We start from the raw sequence: 15,780 nt of genomic DNA on the forward strand, positions 1-15,780 counted from the left end.
TAACAGCAGACTCGTACATTTCCTCAACGAAAACAATGTACTGAGCAAATGTCAAATTGGCTTTTTACCAAATTACCGTACAACAGACCATGTATTCACCCTACACACCCTAATTGACAACCAAACAAACCAAAACAAAGGCAAAGTCTTCTCATGCATTGTTGATTTCAAAAAAGCCTTCGACTCAATTTGGCATGAGGGTCTGCTATACAAATTGATGGAAAGTGGTGTTGGGGGAAAAACATACGACATCATAAAATCCATGTACACAAACAACAAGTGTGCGGTTAAAATTGGCAAAAAACACACACATTTCTTCACACAGGGTCGTGGGGTGAGACAGGGATGCAGCTTAAGCCCCACCCTCTTCAACATATATATCAACGAATTGGCGCGGGCACTAGAACAGTCTGCAGCACCCGGTCTCACCCTACTAGAATCCGAAGTCAAATGTCTACTGTTTGCTGATGATCTGGTGCTTCTGTCACCAACCAAGGAGGGCCTACAGCAGCACCTAGATCTTCTGCACAGATTCTGTCAGACCTGGGCCCTGACAGTAAATCTCAGTAAGACCAAAATAATGGTGTTCCAAAAAAGGTCCAGTCGCCAGGACCACAAATTCCATCTAGACACCGTTGCCCTAGAGCACACAAAAAACTATACATACCTCGGCCTAAACATCAGCACCACAGGTAGCTTCCACAGAGCTGTGAACGATCTGAGAGACAAGGCAAGAAGGGCATTCTATGCCATCAAAAGGAACATAAATTTCAACATACCAATTAGGATCTGGCTAAAAATACTTGAATCAGTCATAGAGCCCATTGCCCTTTATGGTTGTGAGGTCTGGGGTCCGCTCACCAACCAAGATTTCACAAAATGGGACAAACACCAAATTGAGACTCTGCATGCAGAATTCTGCAAAAATATCCTCCGTGTACAACGTAGAACACCAAATAATGCATGCAGAGCAGAATTAGGCCGATACCCACTAATTATCAAAATCCAGAAAAGAGCCGTTAAATTCTACAACCACCTAAAAGGAAGCGATTCCCAAACCTTCCATAACAAAGCCATCACCTACAGAGAGATGAACCTGGAGAAGAGTCCCCTAAGCAAGCTGGTCCTAGGGCTCTGTTCACAAACACAAACACACCCCACAGAGCCCCAGGACAACAGCACAATTAGACCCAACCAAATCATGAGAAAACAAAAAGATAATTACTTGACACATTGGAAAGAATTAACAAAAAAACAGAGCAAACTAGAATGCTATTTGGCCCTAAACAGAGAGTACACAGTGGCAGAATACCTGACCACTGTGACTGACCCAAACTTAAGGAAAGCTTTGACTATGTACAGACTCAGTGAGCATAGCCTTGCTATTGAGAAAGGCCGCCGTAGGCAGACATGGCTCTCAAGAGAAGACAGGCTATGTGCTCACTGCCCACAAAATGAGGTGGAAACTGAGCTGCACTTCCTAACCTCCTGCCCAATGTATGACCATATTAGAGAGACATATTTCCCTCAGATTACACAGATCCACAAAGAATTCGAAAACAAATCCAATTTTGATAAACTCCCATATCTACTGGGTGAAATTCCACAGTGTGCCATCACAGCAGCAAGATGTGTGACCTGTTGCCACAAGAAAAGGGCAACCAGTGAAGAACAAACACCATTGTAAATACAACCCATATTTATGTTTATTTATTTTAACTTGTGTGCTTTAACCATTTGTACATTGTTACAACACTGTATATATATAATATGACATTTGTAATGTCTTTATTGTTTTGAAACTTCTGTATGTGTAATGTTTACTGTTAATTTTTATTGTTTATTTCACCTTTGTATATTATCTACCTCACTTGCTTTGGCAATGTTAACACATGTTTCCCATGCCAATAAAGCCCCTTGAATTGAATTGAATTGAATTGAATTGAATTGAGAGAGAGAGAGAGAGAGAGAGAGAGAGAGAGAGAGAGAGAGAGAGAGAGAGAGAGAGAGAGAGAGAGAGAGAGAGAGAGAGAGAGAGAGAGAGAGAGAGAGAGAGAGAGAGAGAGAGAGAGAGAGAGAGAGAGAGAGAGAGAGAGAGAGAGAGAGAGAGAGAGAGAGAGAGAGAGAGACCAGGGTGGAAAAGTGGACAGATCTTCTGAGGACTTTCTGACTTCTTCAATTCAAAACTCTGCTTTGTATTCCCCAGGCTTTGACAAATATTGAGACATTGGGGAACAAATGTAAATGGTTGAAAGGATAAGTGAAATTGAGCTCTCTTGCCCAAGACAATCTACATTGTAATTTAACCAACAGTTCCTCCCTCACCACAGCTGTTTAAAGCCACAAATTGGACCCTCCCTTTGTCTCTTGTTTTCTCAACTCAATCTTACCGTGCCAATGACTCAGTTCCATATCAACCCCTAACCTATACCCCTAACCTATACCCCTAAACTATACCCTAACCTATACCCAAACCTATACCCTAACCTTTACCCAACCCTATACCCCTACCCTATACCCTAATCTATACCCCTAACTTATACCCTAACTTATCCCCCTAACCTATACCCCTGACCTATACCCTAAACTATACCCTAACCTATCCCTTAACGTATACCCCTAACCTATACCCCTAATTTGACATATACCCCTGACCTATACCCCTAACCTATACCCTAACCTATAACCTAACCTATACCCCTAACCTATACCCCTAACCTATACCCCTAACCTATACCCCTAACCTATACCCCTAACCTATACACCTAACCTATACCCTAACCTATACCCTAACCTATACCCCTAACCTATACCCCTAACCTATACCCCTAACCTATACCCTAACCTATACCCCTAACCTATACCCCTAACCTATACCCCTAACCTATACCACTAGGCGCTTCTGTTGGTCTGAAAGGATTTTATGCAGTTTGTATCATAACTAAGCAATATGCTTTTGATACACAGAGGATGGAACAGAGCTTAGCCATGTGTTCTGTTGGTTTCTTGACCTTTTGACCTGTACACTACTGCTGGTTGTTGACATTGGCCACCATCACTGGTCATCAGATGTTGGCATTTCCTGTAATCTCTTTTGTTCCCGGGTTCTGTCTGCCACTGTCCAACCCCACTGATGATTCCAGAATCCTTTGTCTTTCCCAAAAACGGTCCTCCTAATTGGGACCAGACAGAACTTGCTGCCAAACTACCTCAAGGTCCTCTTCTTGGCAAGGCAACTCATCCTGTGTGTGTTGCTTTGTTGAATGAAAGAGAGAGAGAGAGAGAGAGAGAGAGAGAGAGAGAGAGAGAGAGAGAGAGAGAGAGAGAGAGAGAGAGAGAGAGAGAGAGCAAAAGAGAAAGAGAGAGCGAGAGAGAGCGCAAGAGAGAGAGAGAACAAGAAAGAGAGAGAGCGCGAGAGAGAGACAGCGAGAGAGAGAGACAGCGAGAGAGAGAGACAGCGAGAGAGACAGCGAGAGAGACAGCGAGAGAGACAGCGAGCGAGAGAGAGAAGGAGCGAAAGAGAGAGGGAGCGAGAGAGAGAGGGAGCGAGAGAGAGAGGGAGCGAGAGAGAGAGAGAGCGAGAGAGCGAGAGAGAGAGAGCGAGAGAGAGCGAGAGAGCGAGAGAGAGAGCGAGAGAGCGAGCGAGAGAGAGTGCAAGAGAGTGAGAGAGAGATAGAGAGAGAGAGAGTGGGAGAGAGAGAGAGAGAACAAGAGAGAGAGAGCGTGAGAGAGAGAGAGAGAGAGAAAGAGAGAGAGAGAGACAGAGAGAGAGAGAGAGAGACAGAGAGAGAGAGAGAGAGAGAGAGAGAGAGACAGAGAGAGAGAGAGAGAGAGAGAGAGAGTGAGTGAGTGAGTGAGTGAGTGAGTGAGTGAGTGAGTGAGTGAGTGAGTGAGTGAGTGAGTGAGTGAGTGAGTGAATGAGTGAGTGAGTGAGTCAGAGAGAGAGAGAGAGAGAGAGAGAGAGAGAGAGAGAGAGAGAGAGAGAGAGAGAGAGAGAGAGAGAGAGAGCTCATCATAAGCCACCTCAGTGCAACCTCACCCCTGTTCCATTTCAGCCGCTAGCCCCTAGTCCTTTACCTAACCGCTTCCCCAAAGTCGAGCCATAAAATACTGTTTTTATTGAACCGATCCTTAGGACACACATGCAATAGGAACTAGAGGACGTGGCGAGGGGCCGAAATGGAACAGGGCCAAGGAGTATATTGAGTTCTCCTTTAACCTGTGTGAGAATACATGAGTAGCTTAACCACTGTAGCTAACAGAAGGCCCTCCACACAGACAGCCAGGGAGGTAAGGATGTGGGCAAGTCTATGGAGATCACACACACAGCACACACACATACAACACACGCAGACTACAGAACTATGGCTGACTAGAGGGGTCTAAGGATGTGAGTAAAGGTCTATAGAGAATACCATATAGCCTAGCGCTCGCTATGTGACCTTATGATCCCTAAGGATTTGGCTGTGGTGTATCACACATATACACACACACACACACACACACACACACACACACACACACACACACACACACACACACACACACACACACACACACACACACACACACACACACACACACACACACACACACACACACACACACACACACACACACACACACACACACACACACACACACACTTACCCACACACACACACATACACACATACACATTCCACCTACACAAGTCAGAAAGATGTAGCTGTCCTAAGGGGTAGAACATTAGAGGAAGTGCTTATGGGCTGAAGGATTTCATTTCCTCCCTTATATAAGGACGGAGACAGTAAAACACCCTCTTGTCTTACTGCATACATGTGCAGCTTACAGCAATGGATCTTTGCAAGAGGACCATAAAAGTTGATGTTTTGTGCTAATTTACTGTTGTAACAAATCCTAGCAACATTTTACTTTGTCACTGAAATATTTGGCATCAAGCAACACGTCGCCTATAACAGCCCCAAGGCAGCTGTTCAACATTATACAACGGGTGGGTCTAATCCTGAATGCTGATTGGTTAAAAGCGCATTCCAGCCGGTGTCTATTCCACAAGTTACCACTGGCTAAATCTATGCTGTTAAAATGTCTATTTACTCTGTTCCGTCTGACTGCGCAATCCACTGTCTCATCAGCCCAGCCAGGCAATTTATAAACTTGATCTCCACTCTAAAAAGCATCTAGACATTATCTCTTTTAGACTAACATTTATTTTTCAACAGCGGTGATTTGTATAAACCTTGCTGTCTGTCTCTCCGACATTTGCAACATTGTTTCAATATTCAAATTCGATCTCCAGCTGTCCAATAGTAATGAACGTGTCGGGAGTCGGGACGAGACAGACAGGCAGCGTTTCTCAGCCAGTCAAAATCATGAATCAGCTGGCATAATGTTTATGGAAAACGTAAAACGAAATGAAGTAAAGCTAGTTTGCAGTCTTTACACCTTCAGTTTGAAGTGATTGTGTTAGCTGTGTTGTTGGCTAGTTCCTCTGAACAACAGTGTCCTGATGAGAGAGCACATTTTCTATGCCAGGTGAAATCACGCCTCATTAGCTCATTGTGAAATTAATGTAGGAGAATATAACACATTGCACACTGTTAAAAGATAATACAAAACATATTTTTTCATCATCTTTGAAATGCAAGAGAAAGGCCACAATGTATTATTTAGGCGCAATTTAGGCCATTAGATGGCAGTGTATGTGCAAAGTTTTAGACTGATCCAATGAACCATTGCATTTCTGTTCAAAGTGTTCTATCAATTCTACCCAAATGTGCCTAATTGGTTTATTGATAAATTTTCAAGTTCATAACAGTGCACTCTCCTCAAACAATAGCATGGTATTCTTTCACTGTAATAGCTACTGTAAATTGGACAGTGCAGTTAGATTAACAAGAATTTAAGCTTTCTGCCCATATTAGATATGTCTATGTCCTGGGAAATGTATTTGTTACTTACAACCTCATGCTAATCACATTAGCGCACGTTAGCTCAACCATCCCGTGGGGGGAGGGGGGACATCGATCCTGTAGAGGTTTTTAAACAAATGCATATGCAGCTACTGTTGTTATTATTTTTGACGTTTGACATGATTGTAAGTTAGCTAGCAAGCAAGGGATACGAACATTGCCAGCCAGTATGACAATGGAACATTTAGGATGAACGACTGGGTCGCGTCCATAGATACACAACAAAAAGACTGAACGACTAGGTCGCGTCCATAGATACACAACAAAAAGACTGAACGACTAGGTCGCGTATCTGGCAACTGAACCAATAGAACGAACGACCATCCTGCTTGTGTAGCAACCCTAGATTTGTGTCGGGACTATATCTTGTGGAAGGATGAAATAGTATGAATAAATTAATCAAAAGAAAGTTTTTAATTAAAATATTTCAATCGTTATTTGAATATGTTGGTAACCCGTTGTATAAAAGTGATAATGCCCGATAAACCGGTGTTTGGAGGATATATTGGCACGGTTTGCCGTCTTGGGCCTAACAACACCTGTGCCAATATATCCTCCAAACACCGCGTGATTGGGCATTATCACCTAAGTAGAAGATGGTAGTCACAATATCACAATGTTAAATGGTAATATTATAAATGTGCCTCTGGGGAAACTGTCAGGGTTTACGTGTGTCCCTTTCCATTCCAAAAAGGCCATTCATCATGTTTAGGGGACTTCACGAGGCCTGTCATCATGTTTAGGGGACTTCACGAGGCCTGTCATCATGTTTAGGGGACTTCACGAGGCCTGTCATCATGTTTAGGGGACTTCACAAGGCCTGTCATCATGTTTAGGGGACTTCACGAGGCCTGTCATCATGTTTAGGGGACTCACGAGGCCTGTCATCATGTTTAGGGGACTTCACGAGGCCTGTCTTCATGTTTAGGGGACTTCACGAGGCCTGTCATCATGTGTAAGGGACTTCACGAGGCCTGTCATCATGTGTAGGGTACTTCACGAGGCCTGTCATCATGTGTAGGGGACTTCACGAGGCCTGTCATCATGTGTAGGGGACTTCACGAGGCCTGTCATCATGTTTAGGGGACTTCACGAGGCCTGTCATCATGTGTAGGGGACTTCACGAGGCCTGTCATCATGTTTAGGGGACTTCACGAGGCCTGTCATCATGTGTAGGGGACTTCACGAGGCCTGTCATCATGTTTAGGGGACTTCACGAGGCCTGTCATCATGTGTAGGGGACTTCACGAGGCCTGTCATCATGTGTAGGGGACTCACGAGGCCTGTCATCATGTGTAGGGTACTTCACGAGGCCTGTCATCATGTGTAGGGGACTTCACGAGGCCTGTCATCATGTGTAGGGGACTTCACGAGGCCTGTCATCATGTTTAGGGGACTTCACGAGGCCTGTCATCATGTGTAGGGGACTTCACGAGGCCTGTCATCATGTTTAGGGGACTCACGAGGCCTGTCATCATGTTTAGGGGACTTCACGAGGCCTGTCTTCATGTTTAGGGGACTTCACGAGGCCTGTCATCATGTGTAGGGGACTTCACGAGGCCTGTCATCATGTGTAGGGTACTTCACGAGGCCTGTCATCATGTTTAGGGGACTTCACGAGGCCTGTTATCATGTTTAGGGGACTTCACGAGGCCATTCATCATGTTTAGGGGACTTCACGAGGACTGTCATCATGTGTAGTGGTAATAGTGAAACGACTTCACGAGGCCTGTCATCATGTTTAGGGGACTTCACGAGGCCTGTCATCATGTGTAGTGGTAATAGTGAAAAGACTTCACGAGGCCTGTCATCATGTGTAATGGTAATAGTGAAATGACATCACGAGGCCTGTCATCATGTGTAGTGGTAATAGTGAAATGACATCACGAGGCCTGTCATCATGTGTAGTGGTAATAGTGAAATGACATCACAAGGCCTGTCATCATATGTAGTGGTAATAGTGAAACGACATCACGAGGCCTGTCATCATATGTAGTGGTAATAGTGAAACAACTTCACGAGGCCTGTCATCATGTGTAATGGTGATAGTGAAACGACATCACGAGGCCTGTCATCATGTGTAGTGGTAATAGTGAAACGACATCACGAGGCCTGTCATCATATGTAGTGGTAATAGTGAAACAACTTCACGAGGCCTGTCATCATGTGTAGTGGTAATAGTGAAACGACATCACGAGGCCTGTTATCATGTTTAGTGGTAATAGTGAAACAACTTCACGAGGCCTGTCATCATGTGTAGTGGTAATAGTGAAACGACAACACGAGGCCTGTTATCATGTGTAGTGGTAATAGTGAAACGACATCACGAGGCCTGTTATCATGTGTAGTGGTAATAGTGAAATGACATCACGAGGCCTGTCATCATGTGTAGGGGACTTCACGAGGCCTGTCATCATGTGTAGGGGACTTCACGAGGCCTGTCATCATGTTTAGGGGACTTCACGAGGCCTGTCATCATGTTTAGGGGACTTCACGAGGCCTGTCATCATGTGTAGGGGACTTCACGAGGCCTGTCATCATGTTTAGGGGACTTCACGAGGCCTGTCATCATGTTTAGGGGACTTCACGAGGCCTGTCATCATGTGTAGGGGACTTCACGAGGCCATTCATCATGTTTAGGGGACTTCACGAGGCCTGTCATCATGTGTAGTGGTAATAGTGAAACGACTTCACGAGGCCTGTCATCATGTTTATGGGACTTCACGAGGCCTGTCATCATGTGTAGTGGTAATAGTGAAACGACTTCACGAGGCCTGTCATCATGTGTAATGGTAATAGTGAAATGACATCACGAGGCCTGTCATCATGTGTAGGGGTAATAGTGAAACGACTTCACGAGGCCTGTCATCATGTGTAGTGGTAATAGTGAAATGACATCACGAGGCCTGTCATCATGTGTAATGGTAATAGTGAAATGACATCACGAGGCCTGTCATCATGTGTAATGGTAATAGTGAAACGACATCACGAGGCCTGTCATCATGTGTAATGGTAATAGTGAAACGACTTCACGAGGCCTGTCATCATGTGTAGTGGTAATAGTGAAACGACCTCACGAGGCCTGTCATCATGTGTAGTGGTAATAGTGAAACGACATCACGAGGTCTGTCATCATGTGTAGTGGTAATAGTGAAACGACTTCACGAGGCCTGTCATCATGTGTAATGGTAATAGTGAAACGACATCACGAGGCCTGTCATCATGTGTAATGGTAATAGTGAAACGACATCACGAGGCCTGTCATCATGTGTAATGGTAATAGTGAAACGACATCACGAGGCCTGTCATCATGTGTAATGGTGATAGTGAAACGACATCACGAGGCCTGTCATCATGTGTAACGGTAATAGTGAAACGACATCACGAGGCCTGTCATCATGTGTAATGGTGATAGTGAAACGACATCACGAGGCCTGTCATCATGTGTAATGGTGATAGTGAAATGACATCACGAGGCCTGTCATCATGTGTAATGGTGATAGTGAAATGACATCACGAGGCCTGTCATCATGTGTAGTGGTAATAGTGAAACGACATCACGAGGCCTGTCATCATGTGTAATGGTGATAGTGAAACGACATCACGAGGCCTGTCATCATGTGTAATGGTAATAGTGAAACGACATCACGAGGCCTGTCATCATGTGTAGGGGTAATAGTGAAACGACATCACGAGGCCTGTCATCATGTGTAGTGGTAATAGTGAAACGACATCACGAGGCCTGTCATCATGTGTAGTGGTAATAGTGAAACGACATCACGAGGCCTGTCATCATGTGTAGGGGTAATAGTGAAACGACATCACGAGGCCTGTCATCATGTGTAGGGGTAATAGTGAAACGACATCACGAGGCCTGTCATCATGTGTAGGGGTAATAGTGAAACGACATCACGAGGCCTGTCATCATGTGTAGGGGTAATAGTGAAACGACATCACGAGGCCTGTCATCATGTGTAGTGGTAATAGTGAAACGACATCACGAGGCCTGTCATCATGTGTAATAGTAATAGTGAAACGACATCACGAGGCCTGTCATCATGTGTAATGGTGATAGTGAAACGACATCACGAGGCCTGTCATCATGTGTAGGGGTAATAGTGAAACGACATCACGAGGCCTGTCATCATGTGTAGGGGTAATAGTGAAACGACATCACGAGGCCTGTCATCATGTGTAATGGTAATAGTGAAACGACATCACGAGGCCTGTCATCATGTGTAATGGTAATAGTGAAACGACATCACGAGGCCTGTCATCATGTGTAGTGGTAATAGTGAAACGACATCACGAGGCCTGTCATCATGTGTAATGGTAATAGTGAAACGACATCACGAGGCCTGTCATCATGTGTAGGGGTAATAGTGAAACGACATCACGAGGCCTGTCATCATGTGTAGGGGTAATAGTGAAACGACATCACGAGGCCTGTCATCATGTGTAATGGTAATAGTGAAACGACATCACGAGGCCTGTCATCATGTGTAGTGGTAATAGTGAAACGACATCACGAGGCCTGTCATCATGTGTAATGGTAATAGTGAAACGACATCACGAGGCCTGTCATCATGTGTAGGGGTAATAGTGAAACGACATCACGAGGCCTGTCATCATGTGTAATGGTAATAGTGAAACGACATCACGAGGCCTGTCATCATGTGTAATGGTAATAGTGAAACGACATCACGAGGCCTGTCATCATGTGTAGTGGTAATAGTGAAACGACATCACGAGGCCTGTCATCATGTGTAATGGTAATAGTGAAACGACATCACGAGGCCTGTCATCATGTGTAGGGGTAATAGTGAAACGACATCACGAGGCCTGTCATCATGTGTAGGGGTAATAGTGAAACGACATCACGAGGCCTGTCATCATGTGTAATGGTAATAGTGAAACGACATCACGAGGCCTGTCATCATGTGTAGTGGTGATAGTGAAACGACTTCACGAGGCCTGTCATCATGTGTAGTGGTAATAGTGAAACGACATCACGAGGCCTGTCATCATGTGTAATGGTAATAGTGAAACGACATCACGAGGCCTGTCATCATGTGTAGTGGTAATAGTGAAACGACTTCACGAGGCCTGTCATCATGTGTAGTGGTAATAGTGAAACGACATCACGAGGCCTGTCATCATGTGTAATGGTAATAGTGAAACGACATCACGAGGCCTGTCATCATGTGTAGTGGTGATAGTGAAACGACTTCACGAGGCCTGTCATCATGTGTAGTGGTAATAGTGAAACGACATCACGAGGCCTGTCATCATGTGTAATGGTAATAGTGAAACGACATCACGAGGCCTGTCATCATGTGTAATGGTAATAGTGAAACGACATCACGAGGCCTGTCATCATGTGTAGGGGTAATAGTGAAACGACATCACGAGGCCTGTCATCATGTGTAATGGTAATAGTGAAACGACATCACGAGGCCTGTCATCATGTGTAATGGTAATAGTGAAACGACATCACGAGGCCTGTCATCATGTGTAATGGTAATAGTGAAACGACATCAATAGAATTGGATGGCTGCTCCAAAAGTTGCATGTATCACTATTTATTAATGTATAGCTTGTCCTGTCTCCTACAGAAGGACGAGCTAGACGGCAGCACCATCGAGCTGAGCAAAGTGCAGAGCGTCAAGGTGGGTGAACTTAAAGTCCATTCATGTAACAACAGTTCATACCCTTTGTCCACTTCTGATAACCCTCTCGCCTGTCTGACTGGCTGTGGCTGTATGTGTGTATGTGTGTGTGTGTGTGTGTGTGTGTGTGTGTGTGTGTGTGTGTGTGTGTGTGTGTGTGTGTGTGTGTGTGTGTGTGTGTGTGTGTGTGTGTGTGTGTGCGTGTGCGTGCGTGCGTGTGTGTGCGTGTGTCCAGGTGGTGGCTAAGAAGCGGCGTGAGCGGGGTCTCCCTCGGGCCTTTGAGATCTTCACGGACAGTAAGACTTACGTCCTGAAGGCTCGTGATGAGAAGCATGCTGACGAGTGGCTCCAGTGTATCAATGTTGCCGTGGCCCAGGCCAGAGAGAGAGAGAACAGAGAGGCCACCACCTACCTGTGACCTTATGACCTGGAAGATATTCTATTGTGACCCGTTCCTGACCCAGAAACACAACACACAGCCCCATACTACTGTACCATCTACTAACAACAGTCCTGTGATGTCCACTGTTTCTGATCATCTGACAGTCCTGTGATGACCACTGTTTCTGATCACATGACAGTCCTGTGATGTCCACTGTTTCTGATTATCATATCTGCCAGCTGTGGGGCAGCTGAGACTGATATCCAGACATCATTGTCAGCATTTTGGAGAGTCTATCTATATACATTTATAAAGGCTATTGTTTCAGTATTTAAAAGCATGACCTTCTATTTCCAGCAAAAGCAATCGACATACTAAACCTAGCAATAAGAGCTCAATATGAACAGCATTATGGAACTAAGAAGCCCTAATGGACAGCAGATGAGAACGTTCTACAACAAACAAACAAACAAGAGTTAGTGGCATTAGCATTTGAGCAGTAGAATTTATTAATATTCCGTCATTTCAAAAAGACCCAGTGGTGTTATATAGTGAGTTCCAAAAGTATTGAGAAAGTTACCAACGCACAAATATCATAACCCCAAGACGTGCTCATTACCAACGCACAAATATCATAACCCCAAGACGTGCTCATTACCAACGCACACACATCATAACCCCAAGACGTGCTCATTACCAACGCACACACATCATAACCCCAAGACGTGCTCATTACCAACGCACAAATATCATAACCCCAAGACATGCTCATTACCAACGCACACACATCATAACCCCAAGACGTGCTCATTACCAACGCACACACATCATAACCCCAAGACGTGCTCATTACCAACGCACAAATATCATAACCCCAAGACGTGCTCATTATCAACGCACAAATATCATAACCCCAAGACATGCTCATTACCAACGCACAAATATCATAACCCCAAGACATGCTAACCATTACAATAACAGTGGAGGTTAGAATTTTTGGAGGGGGTATGATATTTGTACATCTGTAACTTTCTCACTCATCATTATTCACGGTTCATTCAGGATTATCTGTAATCATGGTAGCATCCACATTAATGTAGGAGTGTTTAGAAACATATTTTATTCTTATTTACAATGAAAGCGATTACAAAATGACGTAATACATTATTCACCAGTCATTTCTATTGGGCACAAAATAATCTGAACTTTGAATTTGTCCCAATACTTTTGGTCCCCTAAAATGGGGGGGGGCTATGTACAAAAAGTGCTGTAATTTCTAAACGGTTGAACCGATGTGGATGAAAATCCCCTAAAATTAAAGCTGACAGTCTGCACTTTCGCCTAATCGTCATTGTATCAAATCCAAAGTGCTGTAGTACAGAGGCAAAACAACAACACAATTGTCACTGTCTCAATATTTTTGGAGCTCACTGTATGTCATATTTGATAAATGAACAGACTAGTCCCCTGGAGGTCTTAGCAGAGGCTCAGAACAACAGGGGTTGATATCGGTCACACCGCTGGGGGCTTTATAGCTACGTCCTCTCTCCCTCCAGGAAACGTGTTTCTGTGAAGAAACACATTTATTGGCAAAACTATCGTCTCTTTATTCTCTCACTTTTTCATCCAAGAAAAGAGCTTGGTGTGTGTGTGTGTGTGTGTGTGTGTGTGTGTGTGTGTGTGTGTGTGTGTGTGTGTGTGTGTGTGTGTGTGTGTGTGTGTGTGTGTGTGTGTGTGTGTGTGTGTGCGTGCGTGCGTGCGTGCGTGCGTGCGTGCGTGCGTGCGTGCGTGCGTGCGTGCGTGCGTGTGTGTGTGCTTGCGTGTGTGTGTGTGTGTGTTTACAATGACAAGCATTGTTGACAATTCTGACATGTCCATGAATAAATACATTAAACCTATGGTTTGCAGAACTCTCTCTCGTCACAGTGGAATCTTCATTTAAAAACACAAATAAATGTCAACCACAGTCATGTTTTTAGGATCCAGTTATAGGTGAATGTTCCTCTTTCTCCAAAGCAATGGATGAGATAACTTGGGGTCATCTAATTTTCAACTCTTGATGATCGGCTATGAAAAGCCAACTGAAAATTATTCATGATTATTATTTGACCATGCTTGTCACTTATGAACATTTTGAACATCTTGGCATAGTTCTGTTATAATCTCCACCCAGCACAGCCAGAAGAGGACTGGCCACCCCTCATAGCCTGGTTCCTTTCTAGGTTTCTTCCTAGGTTTTGGCCTTTCTAGGGAGTTTTTCCTAGCCACCGTGCTTCTACACCTGCATTGCTTGCTGTTTGGGGTTTTAGGCTGGGTGTCTGTACAGCACTTCGAGATATTAGCTGATGTACGAAGGGCTATATAAAATAAACTTGATTTGATTTGATTTTGATCTAATTGAAATATGTCTGGCTTTCCAATGAACCCATTGACACCTTGATGAACAATATGTTATGGACTCTGAACTAATATTTAGTCTTTAAAACAATACACTCACAAATCGCCAAGACAATCTAAGAAGTGGTCTGGAGATGTCCTTGTGGGTTTGGAACCAGTGGCTGTTCTGTCATAATGAATGAACTGTTTCTGTGGATGATATAATTATGCAACCGGTTAAGTCATTTTAAACAGTGGTGGAAAAAGAACCCAATTGTCATACTTGAGTAAAAGTATAGATACCTTAATAGAAAGTTACTCAAGTAAAAGTGAAAGTCAACCAGTAAAATACTACTTGAGTAAAAGTCTAAAAGTATTTGGTTTTAAGTGTAATTGTTAACATATACTTAAGTATCAAAAGTAAAAGTATAAAGTATTTTAAATGACTTGTAAGTGTAGATGATGTACACTCAGTGGCCAGTTTATTAGGTACACCCATCTAGTACTGGGTCGAACCCCCCTTTGCCTCCAGAACAGCCTGAATTCTTCAGGGCATGGAAGGTGTGGCGTTCAAACATTGCTCAATTGGTATCAAAGGACCTAACGTATGCCAGGAAAACATTCCCCAGACCATTACATCACCGCCACCAGGCTGTACCGTTGACACCTGGCAGGATGGGTCCATGGACTCGTGCTGCTTACGAACAAATCCTGACTCTGCCATCAGCATGACCCAACAGGAACCGGAATTCGTTGGAAACAGGCAATGTTTTTCCACTCCTCAATTGTCCAGTGTTGGTGACCGCGTGCCCTCTGGAGCTGCTTCTTCTTGTTTCTAGCTGATAGGAGTGGAACTCTGTGGTCATCTGCTGCAATAGCAAGGATCGACAAGTTGTGTGTTTCAAAATGCCGTTCTGCACACTACTGTTGTACTGTACCTTTATTTGCCTGTTTGTGGCCCGCCTGTTAGTTTGCCATTCTTGTTCGAACTCTTGTCATCAACGAGCTGTTTTGCCTACAGGACTGCCTCTGACTGAATGTTTTTTGTTTGTCGCACCATTCTCGGTTAACCCTAGATAGACACTGTCGTGCATGAAAAGCCCAGGAGGCCGGCCGTTTCAGAGATACCGGAACCGGTGTGCCTGACACCGACGATCATATCACGCTCAAAGTCGCTAAAGTCACTCATTTTGTTCATTCTAACGTTCAATGGAACAGTAACTGAATGCCTTGATGCCTGTCTGCCTGCTTTAAATAGGAAGCCACGGCTACGTGACTCACTGTCTGTAGGAGCGAACCATTTTCGTGAACGGTGGGGGTTTGTACCTAATACAATAAACCCTGTAATACTCTACCACCTCCTCAGTGGTCATACAGAGTA

The 15,780-nt window shown here is 44.3% G+C and overlaps 1 protein-coding gene across 1 annotated transcript in view; it reads left to right on the forward strand.

The window, feature by feature from the left end:
- LOC139549657 (ventricular zone-expressed PH domain-containing protein-like) overlaps positions 1-14,405 on the forward strand; it is a 139,451-nt gene extending 125,046 nt beyond the window's left edge. Inside the window, exons 10-11 of the mRNA XM_071360324.1 lie at positions 11,588-11,641; positions 11,877-14,405. Of these exons, the coding sequence (XP_071216425.1) occupies positions 11,588-11,641; positions 11,877-12,059 (237 nt within the window). The 3' untranslated portion in view covers positions 12,060-14,405. The remainder of the gene's footprint in view (positions 1-11,587; positions 11,642-11,876) is intronic.
- The last annotated feature ends 1,375 nt before the right edge of the window (positions 14,406-15,780 follow it).

The sequence above is a fragment of the Salvelinus alpinus genome, chromosome 22 (assembly GCF_045679555.1).
Source record: "Salvelinus alpinus chromosome 22, SLU_Salpinus.1, whole genome shotgun sequence".
In the NCBI taxonomy this organism is placed as follows: domain Eukaryota; kingdom Metazoa; phylum Chordata; class Actinopteri; order Salmoniformes; family Salmonidae; genus Salvelinus; species Salvelinus alpinus.